The sequence below is a fragment of the Schistocerca nitens genome, chromosome 2 (genome assembly GCF_023898315.1).
Source record: "Schistocerca nitens isolate TAMUIC-IGC-003100 chromosome 2, iqSchNite1.1, whole genome shotgun sequence".
Taxonomy (NCBI): Eukaryota; Metazoa; Arthropoda; class Insecta; order Orthoptera; family Acrididae; genus Schistocerca; species Schistocerca nitens.
In genome coordinates, this window is record NC_064615.1 from 554,817,156 (window position 1) to 554,838,788 (window position 21,633).

Sequence of the window (21,633 nt, forward strand, 5' to 3'; positions counted from 1 at the left end):
ATATATTACATAGTGTGCCGAATGTGATGCTGATTAATTCAGCATCTGGCAAAGAAATAACTTAACTCTGAATTTCGACTTAACTGCACAGAATATGACTTATAGTTGCAGAAATTTCGTATTATGTTTAGTGTCAACGAGAAATGCATGTTGTGTACAAACCTAATAACTTTCGTCATCTATTAAGGTGTGGACTTTCATAAAGAAATATTGAAATCGACCTATGATGGTAAAATTTAGATTCGAGGAATCGGTGACAAACATAAATGATTTTTCAAAGATGTTACTATCTTATACCAGTGGAAACCACTGCTCTAGCTGTTTACCTAGACAGTAATGCCAACCAAAAGATTTTTTTAGTAACCAGTAACTTAACAAATATGTTTTTATTTTATTTACCATTATTTTTTCGAGGAATAGCGATACAATATGAGCTATTCTCATATTTTGTTGTCTGTCTGTTGGTGCTGCTGGAATTTGAGGAGATTTTCGTTTAATATATGTTTCCCGTGTATTTCTTCATTTTGAGGGTTTGTGGGATGGAAAGGGGCAGTTTATATTTGAAAATGCTTGGACAATTGCATTGATTTATGATGAGACGTCAGAGCAGGGATAAATCAGAAACTTTTGCAAAAGAAAGAACTTCTGCTCCACTCAGGCATTAGAATACAGTAATTCTGGAATTGAATCAAGAGTGGAAGCAGGCAAATTTGAGTGGCGATAATCTCATAACGATTATTCAAGCCAGCATGAAAATAGCTTACGTGAGTGTTATGCAGTGAACTTTCTTTTATTATCTCTGGTGTATTTCAAAATGTTGCTGCAAAAGACTTTTGAAGTCTGTGTTATTTAGCGTGATGGAACTAATGGTTTTACTGGTCTTGCAACAAGACAGTCAGGCTCTACAGATGTTCAAAATCTAAGGAATACTGTGCGCAGAATAAGTATTAGAGATGGTCTGTAGTGATAAATACAGGAAGCACACGGTACAGCCGTGTGGTGTCTTCAAATCACTTTGTACTGGTGGCTTAGAACACCGCTCTCAAGCATGAATTCTGTTTTTAATCGTTTATCAGGTCTGATTACATAGAATATTCAGCTCTAATTCTAATTTGTTTTATGGCCATCATAAGATCTCGTAGTTGGTAACGTCGTACACGTAACTCGCCAAAATCATATATGCTAATGCCTCTTGTCAGTCATTTAGTGTTTGTATGACTCAGAGCAAGCTGTATGTTAAATTATGAAGAATGAAAGATGTAAGCAGCTTGCACATGCAGTTGCGACGAGTTATATGAACAAGATATTCTCGGCGAGACCTGAGGAGCTAAATACTGTATGAGATCAGAACCCTTAAGTGACTACAAAGCGTGACTTGAGTCGCTGAAAATTTCCCCCGAAATACATGTAAAATCCGATGAACAGTGCTTCTAATGAGCATTAAAGACTCGCGAATTTTGACATATTGGAATGTTGTAAGATGACCACCATTAATGTACTTTAAAAAGCTCTGGCACTAAACACATGGATACAATGTCGTCCCATTCCCTTAAGAGTTGCGTGTTTGTACATCAAGACTGAACTACTGTTCTGAGGGATTGATGCTTTTCCCATATTTGCCTACTGCTTCCACGCTGTCAAGTATAGAACCAGTATGTTTAACGAGGCAGCAATCACCTCCGGATAGTTATTTCATCCATAAAGGACGGCATCTTGAGAACTGCGACCGATGATTAAATATAAACAAAACCGTTATTCACGCCGGTCGCTTTTTTGTTGAAGCACTTCGCGTTTCGATGATTCCACTGTCATTTCCAGCTGAAAATTTGAATCGTTAAATTCTTGGTATTCGTCCGTAGCTCAAGAAGACTTTACGCAGCAGCAGGTCAATTTAAAAACCGGTTATGTTTCGTCTTCTAAGTAAAGAAAAGTCAAGAAGCTTCTGCCTACCGCTGTGTGTTGTATTTGCTCTTCGCTGTTCGTGAGGTGTTGTAGTGGTGTTGCATATAGGAAGGCGAGTCATGGAGCGAAGCGCAGTGTTAGGGAACAGTGTACCAAGTGACGCTCTAGACTGCGCCTGAGTATAGGATGTCTTTCGGGGTTCCCGTAGAACATCTAGCGTTAATCTCCATGTTAGTTTAGGTATGGTCAAGGTACTTAGCCACTGTAGTGTTCGTAGAGGGAGGTATGAAGCAAAAATAACGAGTATTTTGTTAAGAAGGGACGTTGATCTTCCGAGCATACAAATTTATCTAGGGAGAGTCAGAAGCAGAAAATGTAGTTCGACGTGGCGTTGGGCTCGGCGTTGCGAGTTGCTTGAATAAGGCAACGGCTGGAATGTGTGGCGTGGGAGAAGAGCACGCTGGCGGTGTGGTCAAGCCTTCTGTGTGCAGAGCAAGTTATACTCCCGCCTTCTTATTTGGACATCAATCTAGCACTGTTTCTTTGTACATAACACCTCAAGTGCAGTGAAGAGCAGAAACAACAGATAAAAGTATACAACATCGCTTTGATCCTCCTCTACCTCAGAAGACGAAATTACTCTTATTTTTGTGTGATTCAGTCTCGCGAATGGAACGTTGGTGGCGTTCTGTTGTACTTTATTAATATAGGGTGTAATGGGTAGAAGTGCTGAGATTTTTATATACGGTACGTTAATATCAACACAGAGCAGTGTGTTGGTTGTGTTGCCTCTGCATGAAACGGTCTTCGCACAAACATTTCAGAAACTATACGACCTGATGTTTCCCGCACGGCCGTAGCTGCAAGTGCTCTATAGCTGTCAGTATAAATTAACTGTTTTGCGTTTACGTGTCCACACTGCAACACGAGACCTGCTGCTCAGGAGAAAATAAGCATTAATGGGTTGCTCTTGCCACATGTATCTGGAGGTGCTAACCAACCCACAAACATACGACTTGTAATAGCTATAATTATTAGTCTGCAAATGACGTAAATACAGATTAACTGCCGTTCATGTACACTGTTCTCAGTCACCAATAGAAATATGTACACTTATACCCGTTAAGCCCTGTATAATGTTACTGGGTAACTCACGCAACTGTTTTATTTACTGGATTTGATTCACTTAGTCAGTTTCGAAATTAGACAAGTTCGTCTTCAGACACGTTTGTGGCAGTCTAACTCCGTTGAAAAACTGAAGTACTTGAAGTGATCTAAAACGTAATCACATCGAAAAATAAAATATGTCAGTCTTGTTCCCACACAGTACGAAGGGAAACGCGCAGTATACGAAGTAGGTTGCCTTCCCAACGAAAGTAAGTGAGGTATGAAAATCGTCACTGAAGAAAATACTACAAATGAAATGTGCGTATGACATTTTTGGCAAGGAGTCCGCTCCTGGGGAATTCGTCCACCTGGTACTGGTGCTTTTATTTGTGCGTCGATGGTGATGAAATGATGAAGAGGAAAATACGCACACACCCGTCCCGATCCGGCTGCGGATCGAACTGGGAGACTCCACGATCGAGAGTCGGCAACGTTAACCACAAGACCACGAGCTGCTGACAGTATCATCAGTGAGTCAGCTGAAAAGATTATCCAGTAACAGAGTATTAATTAAACATACCCTGTCTTACACCTGACCTGCTGCTGTGAAAAGGCATCTGTACTCTGCACTGACGCCGAGAATGAAACCGTGCAACTCTCCAACTAGGGATGACGGTGACGACTATCGAAACGGACAGCGGTATAATTAAGAAGCAGCTGACGCAGAAAAATGATTTATTTATATTTAGTCTTCTCTCAAACTCCGGAACTGGCCCTCCTAGCTTTCTCGGGTGACCGACAGTGTAGACGGACTGTAAGACGCAGGTGTCAGAGTTACGGCTACAGCCCAGGGATAAGAGGAGCCGGCGGCTCGGCTGAGAAGGAAGGAAGCGGCGCGTGCGACCCCGCGCGGCCCTCAGAGGCGCGAGGTCTTGACCACCTGGTGCGGCGCCAGCGGCAGCGGGACGTAGAAGTGGTGGGTCGCCGCGGGCGAGGCCTTGTACAGGGGCGGGGGGGAGTCACACGCAGCCAGCTCTCACATGTTGAGGAAGCGCGCGCGCGCCGACAGCAGCTCCTGCGTCTCGGACGGCGACCCGGGGCTGAGGCTGCCGCCGGTGGTGGAGCCGTTGGAGCAGACGTCCTTGCCGTGGCGGCCGCGCGCCTCGTCCTCGCCCTTCTCGCAGTAGGGCGCGAGCGCGGGCAGCGGCTCCTCCTCGGCGATCTGCTCCAGCTGGTGGTGCGGCGACAGCAGGCCGTCGGCGAGCGGCGGCGAGCGCGGCGAGGCCGGCCCGCCCCCGGCGAGCGCGCCGCCCGCCGGCAGGTGCAGCGGCCCGGGCTCCGCCGCCTCGGGGTCCGGCGTCGACGCGGCCGACTCTTCGGTGACGCGCGGCCGCTGCTGCGCGCGCGTCGTCAGGCAGCCCGTCTCCACGTCGCGCACCAGCCGGTGGCCCGAGCGCGAGCGCGTCAGCTGGCGCTGCACGTACTCGTTCAGCACGTCCTCCTCGCGCTTCGAGATGATGCGGTTCAGCACCACGAGGAAGACGCCGATGAAGAGGGCGAACGCGCCCGTGATGGACAGCTCGTTGAACCAGGCGCCGCCGGGCAGCGTGCTCCAGGAGGTGAGGTCGGTGGGCAGCAGCCCCGACACCAGCAGGAAGGCGCCCAGCACCAGGAACACGACGCCGATGTGCATCATGCCCACGCTGGTCACCACCTGCAGCCACACACACACACACGTCACCACAGTGTCCGCTTCCGTCTGAAGCATCGAATGCGCAGCCAACGAAAGTGCAATAGGGAAGCAGACTATTAGGAGCAGTCAAATGAAAACGAGACAGATGAAAAATAAAAAAAATAAAAATAAAAAGCTGCCCAGGTGCGAATAGCACTCGCGCACTGAGTATTCCATACAGACTTAATTATGTATATAGACAGTTCATGCAGCCCAGGAATCGAGGATCACCGACAGTGATACTGCCAAGATATCGGTCCTGGGAATTCCAAGACTTTCGAGAGTGTTTTAATTTTAGGTCTGCAGTCGCACTAGAAGAGTTGTGTTGCCAAGTAGCGAAGACGAGCACGTGCTCATAGCTCTTAAGGTATGCATTTTAGAGCACATGTTTACTGGACATTTTTTTCTTGTTTTGGTCTATACTACTACCTACCAAAATGTGGAAAGCAATGAACTTGCAGTAGAAGAGATTTGCTTCACAGTATCGAAGATGAAAACTTGCTCGTAGCTCTTAAGGTATGCATTTTCGTCCCTATGTTTACTTCTAGTATCGTGTACTTTCAGCTGTATGCGTTTACGCCATTAATTATGATACACCCTGTATATATATGGTGTTACACAATTACAAATTAACATTTTTCGAATTTTTTCCGTTACTTGTACTGTTATACCTTGCTTCTTGTCGAACTCCATGATTCTAGGTCAACAATACTACACTGTAATTTCCATTAGTGAGTTTGGAAGTACGAAAATGTGTCAATACGTTTTGACTGCATTGACTTAGAAGCTTACGTTTTTTATACTGCCAAAGGGTCAAAAACCTTAGCTTCTGACATTAATTTGAACTTGATGCGCAAAATGGTTCCATAGAAAAAGAGTCTTAACAGGCAGACAGACAAGCAGACAGACGGATAAGAAAATTACAAAAAAAAATATTTTTTCATGTTATATAATTTCAAATTACAAATCTTCAGATTTTTTTCTCTTTACTTGCACTGTGAAATCCTGCATATTGTCAAATTTTCTGATTCTAGGTCAACAGTAAGTGCACTAGAGGTTTTGATGAGCAAGTTGTCTTACAAGCTTTAAACTTTTATATCCCCAGGGGACCATAGACCATAATATGTGACATAAATTTGAATCTGATACGTCCATCTGCTCCTGAGAAAAAGTCATTCTTAACACTCGGACAGATAGGCACACAGACAAACGGACAGCAAAGCGACTCTATAAAGATTTCGTTTTTACACATTGAGGCACGCAACCCTAAAAAATGAGGTAGACTATTTATTAGTTAAAAAATAATCGCCATATCTCTAAATCTTTTTGTCTCACTGTGAGACAATGTGGTCATTCTCCCCATGGAAAAATGTTTACGGTTGCCTAAGGAACCATAATTGTACCCATGCGTCCAGCTTTTCGTCCGAAGCAAATCTACGCTGCCGAATGTTTTTCTACAGGCATCCAAAAATATGGAAATCGCACTGCGACAGATGGGCATTGTGTGGAAGACGTGTAAGGGCTTCCTACCTGCAGGCCTTAGCTGGGCAGTAATGTATATGTGTGGTACAATGAAAGTCATCTAGCATAACAAAATTTGACAGCCTACGGTGTTTTTTTAAAAACAATTTCATCATTCAGAAAATAAGTCGAGGCTGTGGACCCACACATGAAGAAAAAAAAGTTCGTATTACCATATGATTACACTAGAAAGAGTAATTACCTCAAAATACTTGGGAGTAACTGTCTGGCGCGACAAAAGAGGAATGAGCACATAGTGTTAATCGTAGAAAATGTCGATGCCAGGCTGAGATTCGTTGGAAGAATCTTAAGGACATGTAATTTACCCACTAAATAAGTGGCATACGAAACATTTGCTCGACCGACTCTTTAGTATTGTTCATTAATATGGGACTCTTACCACGTAGGAGTAACAGGAGAGATAGAGAAGATTAGAAGATCCAACGAAGACTGGTACAGAATTACTCAATGTGGTTCAGTAGCAATCGTTCCAAGGGAAGAGTTGTATATAACATGGAGGGTTACTGTTGAAATGCCATGAGTGCACGTTCGAAGAAGAGTCGCGCAACATACTTCTTCCTCCCACATATCTCGCGAAATTACATCGATTAGAAAATGAGATAAATTACAGCTCATACGAAGTTTATAGACAGTCGTTCTTCCAACACATAATTCGCGAATGGAACAGAGAAGCGAGGAAAATAGACGTACCAGGGATGCCCTCTGCCACACACCGCAGCCTGATTTGCGGAGTGTGAAAGTAGAACGCTTAAAAAAAAAAATTGTCCATTGGACGGCTTTGGAGCCAGTCGTGGCTCAAATGCATCCACTTTATATTTTGCACCAATCTGGACTATTAACTGAGTTTGTGGCGAATGCACGTAATCCAGAAACTTACATGCATTGTACTCAAGCGCAAAAGACACGACACTTAGATGCACATGCAAATGGTTGCAATATCCATACTAATCGTCTGGTGAAGTCACTTAAACTGGAAGCAAAGTTAGAACGAGATTTACTATGTGGAGCACTACGACGGACGTTCCAAAAACAATTCGATATAACGCAGGGATGGTGTTGATTTCGTAAATATGATATTTCGGAAGTTAGATCACTGAAAAAAAAAATATTAGAGGGAATAGTTGCCTGATGACGTGATAGAAGAAGAAACAGGGGTGCATAGGGAAGTGTTAGAATTATGATTTAAAAGAGCTCTGGAAGACTTGAGATCAAATAAGTCAGAAGCGACATATAACATTCCATCGGCATTTCTAAAATCAATGGGGGAATGGCAACAAAACGATTGTTCATGCTGGTGTGTAGAATGTAAGAGACTGACCATATACCATCAGACTTTCGGAAACGTCATCCACACAAGTCTGAAGATTCCAAGAGTCGACAAGTGCGAGAATTATGGTACAATCACATTAACAGCTCATACGCCCAACTTGCTGAAAATGATAAAATACAGAAGAATGGAAAAGAAAACTGAAGATCTGTTAGATGACGATCAGTTTCACTTTAGGAAAGTTAAAAGCACCAGAGAGGCATATCGGACATTGCGGTTGATACTGGAAGGAAGACTGCAGCCGGCCAGTGTGGCCGAGCGGTTCTAGGCGCTTCAGTCTGGACCCGCGCGGCCTCCACGGTCGCAGGTTCGAATCCTGCCTCGGGCATGGATGTGTGTGATGTCCTTAGGTTACTTAGGTTTAAGTAGTTCTAAGTTCTAGGGGACTCATGACCTCAGATGTTAAGCCCCATAGTGCTCAGAGCAATTTGAACCATTATTTTGAAGACTGCAGAAAGTAAGGACTCGCTCCGAGGATTTGTCGACCTGGAGAAAGTGTTCCACAATGTGAAGTGGGTAAGATGTTCTAAATTTTGAGAAAGATAAGGGTAACGTACAGTGAAAGACGGGTAATATACAGTATGTACATGAACCAATGGGGAACAGTAAAACTGACTGACCAAGGACGAAGTTCATGGATTAATAAGGGTGTAAGACAGGGACGCAACTTTTTGGCCTTACTGTTCAATCAATACATCGAAGAAGCAATGAAACAAATGAAAGAAAGCTTTCATGGGGGGATTAAAATTCAGGGTGAAAGGATATCAATCGTAAGATTTGCAGATGAGATTGCTATATTCATTGAAGGCGTGGGAGAATTTACAGCATGTGCTGAATGGAATTAACAGCCTCATGAATATAGAATATGAATTGAGATAAAATGGGAACAATGAAAAAGTAATGATATGCAGCGGTAATGATAGTAACGAGTAACATCAAAAGTGCTGATAACGAAGTAGACGAAGTTAACGAATTCTGCTACCTTGGAAGCAAAATAACCCGTAGCGAACGAAGCAGGGAGAACGCGAAAAGCAGAAGAGCACAGGCAAAGAATGCATTTCTGTTCATGGGACACCTACTGGTATCAAACACAGGCCTTAATTTTAGGAAGAAATTTCTGAGAATATACGTTTGGAGCACAGCATTTTATGGCAATGAGAAAACCGGAAGAGAAGAGAAACGAAGCTTTTGAAATATAGTTCTAGAGAAGAATGTTGAAAATTAGGTGGACTGGTTAGGTAAGGAATGAGAGATTCTCCGTAGAATCGGCGAGGAAATGAATGTAAGGAAAACACTGACAAAAAGAAGGGACAGGATGATAGGACATCTGTTAATACATCAGGGAATAACTTTCTTGGCTCTAGGGGGAGCTGTAGAGGGTAAAAACTGAAGAGCAAGACAGAGACTCGAATACTTCCAGCAAATCTAGCAAATAATTGAGGACTTAGATAACTGTTCTGTGAGATGAAACGGATGGCACAGGAGAGGAATTAGGGCGTGCCGCTTGAAACCAGTCAGAAAAGAAAGAGTTACCTTGTTTAGACGTGTCCGTGGCCAACTACACTCTGAATTGATTTGCCAAATTTCTTGGTGTATCAACAACGACTGTCCTACTTGTCTTCAAGGAATGGTGTACCACTCGCAGTGGTGTAACATAACGGAAGAACAGTGGTCGTAAAAAGATCCTAGCCACCAGGGCCCAGTGACGAACGTCACGCCTTGCCAACGACAATCGGTTTCAAGTTCAACAGGATTTTCTGCTGTCAGTAAACACAGATCTCAACCACTTCCTGAGTGAGCTTTGGGAAGAGAAACGCATGAAATAGACACTTGGAGTCACTTACCTAGCAAACTACCATTGAACACATTGGTATATAAAGCTGCAGCACGCCTTCCATGTGGCAGACATCACAGAAACTGGACAGTGATTGACTGGAGACGTGTAGTCAGTCCGACGAGTTTTACTTTTGCCTCTTTTCAAATGACACAAAACGTCGTGTGCACCGACAGCTCGGAGAGTCGTTTAGCCCGCAGTTCGTGGAGGAGCAGAGGTGGTTCTGTGATGCTTTGGGGATGTTTTTCATAGTCATATGGGTCCACTCACTCCAGGTTACTATGAATAATTTCCAGGGCTTTTATATGAACATTTTAGGTGATCAAACATTGATATTTCTTCTACAACTTTATGCTGAGGACATGAAAATGTAGGGAAAATAATTGAATGCGAAATACGAGGGTTGGAACTTTAATAGTGGCAACTATTTATTTACAGCTCATACAAAATAGATATGTGTTTCAAAGTTTTACCGACCTTCAAAGTAGTCACAAGCATTGTGTATAACCCGTTGCCAACGATGTGGAAGTCGTAGGATACTCTTAGCAGTGCCAGTTGCGTTGATAGTTCGAGCGGCGCGGTCTATTGCCCGACGAATTTGTAGCAGTTCTGAAGCGAATGGCGTGAAGTGTTTCCTTCAGTTTAGAAATCGAGTTGGGCTTACGAGGGCTTAAGTCAGGGGAGTGCAGTAGGTGGTATAGCATTTAGCAGCCCCACCAGTCAAACAATTCAGTAACAGCTTGCGCTGTAGGTGCTTAAGCATTGTCCTGCAAAATGATGGTCAGATCCTGCAGAAAGTGTCATCACTTCTGTCTCTACGCTGGTCGTAGGTTGTATTGCAAAAATGAACAGCATAGATACAGAAGTGATGACACTTTCTGCAGGACCTGACCATCATTTTGGGGGACAATGCTCAAGCACGTACTGCGCAAGCTGTTCATTTTTGGAATACAAAAACGCAGCATAACTGAACTATGCTTTTTTTTTAGATAAGTGAGAGACTGCGTCTACTTATGCAGTACGTAATAGTCTCTTTTAGGATCTATGCTTTCATCAGGGATAACAAACCAGTCAGGACCGTGGTGTGAAAAGAAATTGGGCGATGGAACATCTGGAATGGGTTCTAGATCAATGGTGTCGGGTCTACTTCACGGGCGGGTGATCGTAGGAGACCGTCAAGGCGGCCATGCAATAACGCGCGTCCCAGACACACAGTTTCAGAGGTTCAGCGTGCATGTGGGACCGTAACATTTCGGACAGATACCATATTCAGATGTAAGACACGTGTCAGTGTTATCGAGGGTAATTTAAGGGCCGTACAGTATCGGGACTTGGTCCTTAAACCTATTGTCCGGCCCTACAATCAACATTTCGGAGATGGTACGTATTTTAATACGATAATGATCGAGTGTATCGCTGCACATCTGGTGAACACTTTCTCCAGGGCGAAGGAATCAACGGAATGGAACGGCCTACGATATCTGCTGACATCAAGCTCACTGAGCGAGCTTGGCACGAGCAACAGGAACTCTAATCACTCAGTCGATAACCTCAATATGACTACCCTATAAAAGTGTGAGTATCTTGAGAAAACAGAGCCAAGGAGAATCCGAGAATTTTACAGTGTCCATGGTGGATATTGTGACGTTGCTCATCAAATGACTTTGTTTTAAAAGATGTCCGAAGACGAGTAATTTCCAATAGATTGCTGTTATTTTGGATGTGTCTATTTATTTAACAGTAATTTTTCAGTTTAATAAGACTTATTATTTCATTCCCTGTTCCCCTCGAATGTAAGCGTGGGCTCATTTGCAAATTGTAAAAACATTATGGTTCGCTGGCAATATAGTAGTTGTTCAGGGGAAGCAAAGAACTTGGTATATATGTTTATCGGAATGAACAGTGTCTTGAAAATATGTTATAAGATGATTAGCAACAAAGTTAAAACGAGGGTAGTGTAATGCAACATAATTAAATCTGGCGATGCTGAAGGAATTAGAAAACGAGACACCATCAGCGATAGACGATTTCCACTAGTAGGGAGGAAATTAACTGACAATGGCCGAAGTAAAGAGCGTATAAAATGCAGACTGCCAATAACGAGAAAATCTTTGTGCATTATGGGTCCACAGCCTGTATAAGGTTTCGGAATGATGTCATTTTCGCTTTTAGATGAAACTGTTTTTATTGCGCTACTGCAATCTCGGCTTTGTGCCATTGCCAACTATAACACTTGATGTCATGCTACAAAAATGAGTTAAAAATAACAGTGTCTCTTTAGGGCTGTGTCACTCACCATGGCAATAGAGTGAATGCCTGTTATTAATGACATGCGTAATATGATATATGGATTTGTGTTACTCACGTGCAGCTTGCTGTAGCCTACGGAACCAAGATACTCGACGAGGTACAGTGGTGCACCTTGGGTTGCCTGCTCAGTAGGCGTTAAGTGCGAGAAGACGTACGGCTGCAGCTGTCGTTTTCCGATGTGGCTTGCTGAGGGCGACATTTTTTCCGCCCCACTTCCCATCGCTTGTGACGTGGGCGAAAATAGAGGGTTGCTCGGTATCATTTCACCAGCCGGGTATTTATGTGGTCTGCACGATCCGAGAAGAAGAGTCGACTGTAGACTCAATCTACGGGTCTACTTATAGAGCTGATGCCCAGCGTTCTAGTCACGACGAGCGCCAGCGGACAACTCCCTGCAGGCAACTTTCAGTGCCCACCGCTCTACATCTACATCTACATAGGTACTCGCCAAGACACGGTATGGTGCGTTGGGGAGAGTACCCTGTACCACTACTATTCATTTCCTTTCCTGTTCCATTCGCAAATAGAGCGAGGAAGAAACGGCTGTCTTTATGCCTCCATACGAACTCTCTCTAACATAATCTTCATGGTACTTACGCGAAATGTACGTTGGCGGAAGAGGAATAGTTTTGCAGTTAGTCTCAAATGCCAGTCATCTAAATTTTCTCAATAGTGCTGCTCGAAGTCGCCTCCCCTCTAGTGATTTCAGTTTGAGCATCTCCGTAATACTTGCATGTTGTTCGAACCTACCAGTAACAAATCTAGCAGCTCATCTCTGAATTGCTTCGGTGTTTTCCTTTAATCGGACCTGGTGCGGATCTCAAACACTCGAACAGTACTTAACAATAAGTCGCACTAGTGTTCTGTATGCGGTCTCATTTACAGATGAACCACACTTTCCTAAAATTATCCCAATACACCAAAGTCGATCATTCACCTTCCCTACTATAGCTCCACACGCGCATTCCATTTGATATTGCTTTGCAACGTTACGCCTAGAAATTTAATCAGCCTGACTGTGTCAAACAGCGCACCAATAATACTGTATTTCAACATTAAGGTTTGTTTTTCCTTCTCATCCGCATGAACTTACATATTTCCACATTTAGTGCTAGCTGCCATTCATCACACCAGTTTATCGCTTCGTGATTGGACTTCGAAAAATTTCTTGCAAGTGTCTACCCACCGCCTTAGGACTTTGAATCAAACCAATACTTGCCAAAAATTGTACAATGTCGAATGTCTTCCAAACGAGAGTTTGTGAACGTTGACTGTGAACAGTCACTCAATAGTCGCAGCCACCTTAAAAGAATTGAAAGAATCACTTTTACGCGTGTTGTTTTAGCCACTCTGAAGCCAAATACACATCGTTACAAAAATGCACCCTACAACAGAGCACAAAACTGCATAGGTAAATAACACAACTCTATTTATCATGTTAGCCATGTCATTAATAACAGTCACTGACTCTGTCACTACGAAGAGCGACCCAGCAAGAACGTTGTTACTTTTAATTTATTTCTGCACTGTATATTGACATCAAATCTGATGCTTCACAACACTGCAACAGAAACACTTAGGCTACACCTAAAAGCCAAAATGACATCATTTAAGCCAAAATAGCGTTTCCCGATAAAGAGAACGGTATTAACATTGAATATACACTGTGGTGATAAAAGTCATGGGACAGTGATATGTACATATACAGATGGCGGTAATGTCAGGTGCTCAAGGTATAAAAGGGCAGTGCATTGGCGGAGCTGTCATTTGTACTCCGGTGATTCAAGTGGAAAGGTGTCCGACGTGGTTATGGTGGCACGACAGCAATTAATAGACTTTGTACGCGGAAAGATAGTTGGCGCCAGACGTGAGGAACATTCAGTTTCGTAAACCGTTAGGGAATTCAGTATTCCAGGACGCACAGTGGCAAGATTGTGCGAAGAGTACCAAAATCAGGAATTATCTCTCACCACGGACAAAGCACTGGCCAACATCCTTTACTTAACGACCGAGAGTAGCAGCGTTTAGGTAGAATTGTCAGTTGTAACAGACAAGCAACACTGCGTGAAATAATCTCAGAAATCAATGTGGGACGTACGACGAACGTATTCGTTAGGACAGTGCTGCGAAATCTGGCGTTAATGGGCTGTGGCAACAGACGACTGACGCGAGTGCCTTTGCTACCGTCACGACATCAGCTGCGGCGCCTCTCCTGGGATCATGACCACATCGGATGGACTCTAGACGACTAGAAAACCGTGGCCTGGTCAGATGATTGGTATGGGGTGATGGCAGGGTTCGAGTGAGGCGAAGACTCCACGAAGCCGTGCAACCAAGCAACCAAGTTGTCAAGAAGACACTGTGCAAGCTGGTGGTGACTCCATAATTGTGTGGGCTATGTTTACTTGGACTGGATTAGGTTCTCTGGTCCAAGTGAACCGCTCACTGACTGGAAGTGGTTGTGCTCGGTTACTTGTTCCCAAACAGCGATGGAATTTTTATGGGTGACAGTACGCCTTGTAACCGGGCCACAACTGTTCGCGACTGCTTTGAAGAACATTCTGGAGAGTTCCAGCGAATGATTTGGCCATTCAGATCGCCCAACATGAATCTCATCGAGCGTTCGTGGCACTTAATCGAGAGATCGGCACGTGTACAAAATCCTGCACTGGCAACACTTCCGCAATGATGGACGGCTATAAAGGCGGCATGGCTCAGCATTCCCGAAAAAGGAGGTCCGACACGATACTAGGACGTATCCCATGACTTTTGTCACCTCAGTTGAAATATAGAGGGTGTATCGTAATTGTGTAAACACATACTAGAACCAAAAATGTCTAATAAGATCGGTTCTAAAATGCACTTGCTCATCTTTGTTACTATGCAACCCGTCTCTTTACTGAAAGAAATGCTAATATCTCTTAAGGTATGCATTTTAGAGCCCACATTTAATGGACATTTCAACTGTATACCTTTACGCCGTTAAATTTGATACATCGTGTATTAGTTTGTTAGGAAGTCTTTATCTGAAGGTATTGTCTGGAATGTAATGATGTTCAGAAGGGAAACGAGGACGACAAACAGTCAGACAAAAAGAGAATAGAAGCTTTTAAAAGGTTGTATGATTATTATTAGATAGGTAACTCGGGTAAGTAAAGGTACTGAACTGGAGAGAAAACAAATTTTTGATGGACGTCCTGAAGCATCAGGAAATCGTTAATTTGTTAATGGGGGAAACGCAAGGGAAGTGAGGTTACTGGCGTAAGCAGTTTCGAATGGGTGTAAGTGGCAGATGCTATCCTGAAATGATTAGATTTGCACAGGAGAGAGTAAGGTGGAGAGATACATCGACAGTCCTTCGGACTGAAGATCATAACAGCAACAAAAACACTGTACTAAGGCATCTTTCGGGGAATTGGATGGGTCTCTCAGGATGGACTGGCGTGCAGAGTTACGTCGAACAGGTGTTCGGATTGATGACCATAGCCACAGCAACAATACCTTACTACGGTCTCTATCGAGGAATAGGAGGGGCCTTTGCTTGCGGCACTGACCTTGGAGCCGACAGCGTCGCCGGTGGCCTTGGAGTGGGCGGCGGTGTGGCGCGCGCCACGCTGCCGGTCCAGGCTGGCGATGCTGTTGTGCGGCGACGTGAGGCCCGACTCGGTGCTCTGCGTGCTGAAGCGGCGCTCGCGCGCCCGCCGCTGCTCCTCGCGCCGCTTGCGCTGCCGCTTGATGGCCAGCGCCGAGTGCAGCCCCATCGCATGCATCGCGCCGCCTGGCCGCACCGGACACGCACAGCGGTCAGACGCGGCCGCCCAGCCGTGCTCGACGCTCGCGTGCTCCAGGGCGCGTCGTTTCCGAACCGCGCCGATATTGCGCTAGCCGACCTTTTAAGCTTGTGTAATCGGAACACAATTTTAGCTCGGATAGTGGACGAGTACGACGTGCGCTGTGAGATCTAGCAGCCCAGACGTCAGGAAATGCGATAGAATGCTTCTTCGCGAGGCAATGCTGCCCCGTACGTTGCATATCGTTGGTTGTTGATTCTACAGCTTGAGCTTTATTAGAAATTCAGTCCCAGATCACCATGGATGGAACTGACTTTTTAAAACTACTGATACGGTGTTGTAGTTCAACATCCAAGGTATCACATCCTCAAACCATTCACCGTGGCATCGTTTGCGAGTAAACGACAAAGAAAAAAAGGATTTCTTCTGATCGACTAGAGCATTGTAAATAGTGTAAATTAAAAAAAAAAAAACGACGCCGCAGTACAGCGTGTAAGTTACTTGGCCGGTGCGTTGAAGTTTGTCGGTACGATCCCTGTAGGGTGCTACCTTTTTTCTTATACCCATCAAAAACACAACGATCATTATATTATTTCAGTTTATTTGTTTCAACATAATTTCCTACATTTATAATTCTTTGCCAAATCATTTTAAAATCGTGTTAACTCAATCTTTTACCCTCATTTTTTGCTTCGTATTATTGTTTTTTCCTGTGGAATCTTTGTCCATGTGGTTTTAATTTTTCCTTATCAATCGTAATATTTGACGAAATAATCTATTTACACCCAATGTGCAAATGTGTCAAAAATTTATTTTTTGTTACATTTTATGGATTGTAATCGTCATACAAACGTATTAAGCATAAAATCATCTAGCACCATGCACAAATCAACACGGATCAACATTTGAACGAAAGAAGGTTTTACAAATAAAACGAAATACGATCAAAATAAGTAATATATCAGGGGATTAAAAAGTTTTCATTTGAGGACATCACTACAGCATTTCCAACACAGCGAGAGGCCGACGCATGTAGACTGAAGAGCCAAAGAAACTGGTACACCTGTCTAATGTTTTTTATTTCAGTCTTTGATCACAATATGAATTCTATAGACGATGACCGGTTTCAGTCCGTAATCACCATCCTCAAATCTATAATATACAAATATATACACCTAGCGAGCAGTTTGTCTTTCAACATAATACAGCAATACGTATCACAATATACTATCATATAACCAGGGAGATGTACAGAAAATACGGTAAAACGTACCTTTTTTACACCATGTCTTAAAGTAATAAGGCCATAATGGCATCGTCGAAACATATAAATATAATCAGCATAGCATCGTCATATAGATCTAAAATAAGGTGTAGAATAGGCCGCATCGTCCACACAGTCATTATTGCAACTGGCTACTGAAGTACAGTAGCTACCGGAAATCTGTTGCCTACATCATCCCTAGATGATTTCCGGTAGCTACTGTACTTCAGTAGCCAGTTGCAATAATGACTGTGTGGACGATGCGGCCTATTCTACACCTTATTTTAGATCTATATGACGATGCTATGCTGATTATATTTATATGTTTCGACGATGCCATTATGGCCTTATTACTTTAAGACATGGTGTAAAAAAGGTACGTTTTACCGCATTTTCTGTACATCTCCCTGGTTATATGATAGTATATTGTGATACGTATTGCTGTATTATGTTGAAAGACAAACTGCTCACTAGGTGTATATATTTGTATATGATAGATTTGAGGATGGTGATTACGGACTGAAACCGGTCATCGTCTAAAGAATTCATATTGTGATCAAAGACTGGAATAAAAAACATTTGACAGTATTGGATCACTGTTTCTATATGCGACCATGTCGCAGTTGGTGACACCTAATACCTCTAGTGCCCCAGTGAGCAAGCAGAAGTGCCGCAACACGACGTGGCGTAGACTCGACTAATGTCTGAAGTAGTGATGGAGGGAACGGATGCGATGAATCCTGCAGGGCTGTTCATAAATTCGTAAGAGCACGAGGGGGTGGAGATCTCTTCTGGACAGCACGTTGCAAGGCATCCCGGTATGCTCAATAATGTTCATGTCTAGGGAGTTTGGTGGCGGTCGGAAGTGTTTAAACTCATAAGAGTGTTTATGGAGACACTCTGCAGCAATTCTGGATGTGTGGAGTGTCGCATTGTGCTGCTGGAATTGACCAAGTCCTCGGAATGCGCAATAGACATGAATGGATGCAGGTGATGAGACAGGATGCCCATGTATGTGTCACCTGTCAGAGTCGTATCTAGACGTATCAGTGATCTGATATCACTCCAACTGCACACGCTCCATACTATTACAGAGCTTGCACCACCTTGAACAGTCCCCTGCTGACATGCAGAGTCCTTGGGTTCATGAGGTTGTATCCATAGCTGTAGACGTCCATACGCTCAGTACAATTTGAAACGAGAGTCGTCCGACAAGGCAACATGTTTCCCGTCATCAACAGTCCAATATCGGTGTTGACGGACCCAGGCGAGGCATAAAGCTTTGTGTCGTGCAATCACTAAGAGTACACGAGTGGGCCTTCGGTGCCGCCGTGGTTAAAGTATACTGTGCATGGCAAAATGGCGCTATCCGAAACCGGCGCGGACGTAACCGAGGTGTACCAGGGGTTATAGATGACACGGGGTGAAGTACGGCTGCGGAGACCTCTACGGGCAAAGAGACGGGCAATTGTTGAGCAACTGACCATGTAACTGAACCAAGGGCTACCAGCAGAATTTCTTAAGCGAGTGTTTCTGCATATGGACCTACGCTGCAGGCGCCCGGTTGACACGTCCATGCTGACTGCTTTTCATCGGTGACGAAGGCTGGAATTTGCATGATAATAACGCAACTGGAAGTCCACTGAGTGGGACAGGTATCCTCTCCAGAATAATAACTTGCATGCTCCGTTGGACAGATGCCTGTTGGCGTGCACGATGTGAAACGTCTGAAAGCAATGACTATTCAAAAATTGCTGGGAGGAGAAAGGCTGGAGGAGGAAGCTTTATGATCTGGGGAATGTTTTCGTGACATTCTCTGGGTGATATCGTCATTTTGGAAGCCGCAATGGATCAACACAAGTACGCATATATCCTTGGGGGGACAATGTCCACCACTACATGCAGTTTGTTTTTCCTCTGCACGTTGGCAGCAGGACAGTGCAACGTGTCACACAGCTCGCGGTGTGGTTCGAAGGTCACCAGGTTGAGTCTACTGTACTCACCTGGCCACCAAACACCCCAGATTTAAGTCCAATGGAGAATATGTGGGATTACTTCAATCGGACTGTTAGCAACGTGGATCCTCAACCGAGAAACCTAGCGCTGCTGGCCAAGGGACTGGAGACGTAACTGCTCCACACCCCTGTCCGTACCTTCCAGACCCTCACTGACTCTCTTCCTGTACGCCTTGCGCTCCAAAAAGATGATTATTCCCGCTTTTGACAGATGGTTACATTAATGTTGACATGTATGTTGACATGGCAGGCGAACAACAATATTGCGGAACGATAAGTATTAGCGTCGACATGCCGTGATACTATCGCTGTCAAATCACGCACCCTGCCAGTAGACGTCTTTCCTCCTTAGACGAGGTGTAACACGATACTACCACAAAATAACCACAACTCAAATTAGATTTTTGAATGAGAAACCCACTACGTATTCTTTCCTTGTATACAGAATGTAGTAGCGTCATTGTTATCTAATTTATGCGTTTTCACCTGAATACTAATCAATTGCGTGTCCAAGCATGTAGTACACCGCATGCCATTTTGAAGTTTGTTACATGCCACCTTCACGTTGTTGAAATTTGAATGGCGAGTGATGTCAATATCGATACGTAACAGTTTTCATTCATTGTCACACTGAAGCTTTAATTTTTGTGCAAAGTCGAATGTCGAATACAAGACTTTGGAGACGCATTGAAGCATTTGGTGCCGTAATTACCACGTATGGTGAGCCTGTACGGTTTGGTATCTCTAATTCTTGATGTCTGTGGCTGATGCAAATAAAATAATGAATTGTTATTTATCTCAACGTTTTTTGGTGCCTTTGTAATACTGTTTGATAATTTCACGTGTGTTTTCACGAATACATCGAAATGAAATGTTTTCAATGTTATACTACTTAGTGAGTTCATTTTTTGTTTTCTTTTCTAATAGAAAACTAGCAAAATGAATCCATGGGCAATGCCGCGTTTGTCAGCTAGTAACCGAAAAAACACGACTTATCCTAGACTTACCGAACTTTAATCAGCCAATTAAATGTAATAATTGTAAATGGGCAGAACAGTTAGTCATCTCACCTAACAGTCCCCACGCCTTTAATTCCATCTCATTGTGTAGGATATCGATGGCATATTTATCTAAGTCAACAGTTATATGCAAAAATATGCATGAAAGATGCCGCGATAATCTGAGTGTGATGAAAAGTGCACCGTTTGTGGCCGTTAGGCGTTGGGATATCAGATTTCCTGACCACCCGGTGGTAGCGACAGTGCACTCAATGTGCGCCCATTGCTTTCGGCACTATGTGATCACGTCTTGCCAAGTGTGGAAGGTACTGCCTTTTGGCTTGTCGAAGACAACAATCAGAGGTGGTTCCCTCAGGTCAGCTGGGACACCTGCTGAATAGAAAAAACTGAACGGCGGAGCTATACAACCGGCAGCGTGTCGTTGTTGAAAGATCAGTTACTCAGTCGCTGTCAGCGCTCCTCAATCGACACAACCAATGGATGTTTGTGAGGAGCCGCGCCCGCATGTGAGCAGCTGTCCAAAATGAGGTGAGACCGTTCTCAACTACCTTCCCTTGCTAAATACTCCTACCTGTCTACTTTGGTTAGGCTACTGATAAATTACTCGTGTTTATATATTACTTATTCGAGTTGTAAACAGGATGCATGGTAATCAAAAGCAAATCAAAGAAAGAATTATCAAGCTACATTACTTGACCAAAACATTGGAACTTTAATTGCGCTCGGAGTAGAAAATTGAAGATCTTCTGTGCACGATGTAGGACGTACTTGAAAATCCAGTAGAGGCTCGATGGCATGTGCCTCTCTGCAATCACAGTTGATGGTATTCACAAGGAAATGCTGTTTCTGCAAATTACTGCTGGATCTTCCAACTCCAGATCGAGGACGGATGAGTGAACTCACCACGATCCAATTTTGTTCATGCTCAGGTGGGAGGTTCTCAGAAGGGTAGAGTTATTCTCAAGTTGAGAAAAGCACTACTGTTTCCTTGCTGTAGCTGCTGTTGCGAGCACGACTGAAGTGGTCTCGACGAAACTTCTAGTCCTCTATCCTGGGGCTGCCGGAACGTGCTCAGGTACTGGATGGGTTTCCTGTCGAGCCTGATTTGTTCTCTCCGCTTTGGCAGATAATTCACTACGAGCGTATGGTGGCAGTATGCCTGCGAGCTGGTGAAATTTTACGAAATGTGTACGTTTAAAATAAAATGTAATATGCCTACACATTTCGATTAGTGTCTTGTCACCTATGTTTCCATGGATACCCGGATTAGAAATCCAGGTACTGAACTGAAAATCAGAACTTCAAAAGCAATTCAGTGACGTCTGAGTAAAGAGTAATGTGTTTTTTCTGTAGTTAGTGTGTGTGTGTGTGGGTGTGTGTGCGCTCTTGCGCGCACCACTGAACGACTATTTTTCCATTTAGTTTTATGGCATCCTTTGGCCGCAGTCTTTTTTGTTTATTCTTTTATGAATAGGTCTTTTTGTGTTGAATAATTTCGGAAGGAGGAGAATAACCCGCCCCTTGTCATGGAAAATAGTAAATCCAATATCATCCAAAGTGCAGGACATGAAGTCCTCCTGAAACTAGGTAAAGAAGTCTGAACTGTTTGGGCATGCGTCAAATGATATTTATTGCCGTTGCGCGTTGAGTAAATTCACCGCACAGCAACCAAAGTTATCGCAAGGGTTATCAAAATGCTAAAGTAACTTACAACACAACTTGTAAGGGTCAATCATGTATAAACTAACTCTCCGAGAACGATGTATGCGACGTGTTTTGTATTGCTGGTG

The 21,633-nt window shown here is 43.8% G+C and overlaps 1 protein-coding gene across 1 annotated transcript; it reads right to left on the bottom strand.

Annotated features, from left to right (window-relative positions):
• Positions 1–4,045: 4,045 nt before the first annotated feature.
• On the bottom strand, positions 4,046–15,524 carry LOC126235151 (uncharacterized). The gene is made up of 2 exons (XM_049943884.1): positions 15,309–15,524; positions 4,046–4,723 (listed from the first exon to the last, which is right to left on the bottom strand). The coding sequence occupies exons 1-2, from the start codon at positions 15,522–15,524 to the stop codon at positions 4,046–4,048; spliced, it is 894 nt and encodes a 297-aa protein (XP_049799841.1).
• Between the last annotated feature and the right edge of the window lie 6,109 nt (positions 15,525–21,633).

What these genes read in the sequence shown, in the direction of transcription:
- LOC126235151 (XM_049943884.1), bottom strand. Translation starts at nt 15,524, where the DNA reads ATGCATGCGATGGGGCTGCACTCGGCGCTGGCCATCAAGCGGCAGCGC. An exon ending in GCGACGCTGTCGGCTCCAAG is followed by an intron (nt 4,724 to 15,308) that starts GTCAGTGCCGCA and finishes GTGTGGCTGCAG; the next exon opens with GTGGTGACCAGCGTGGGCAT.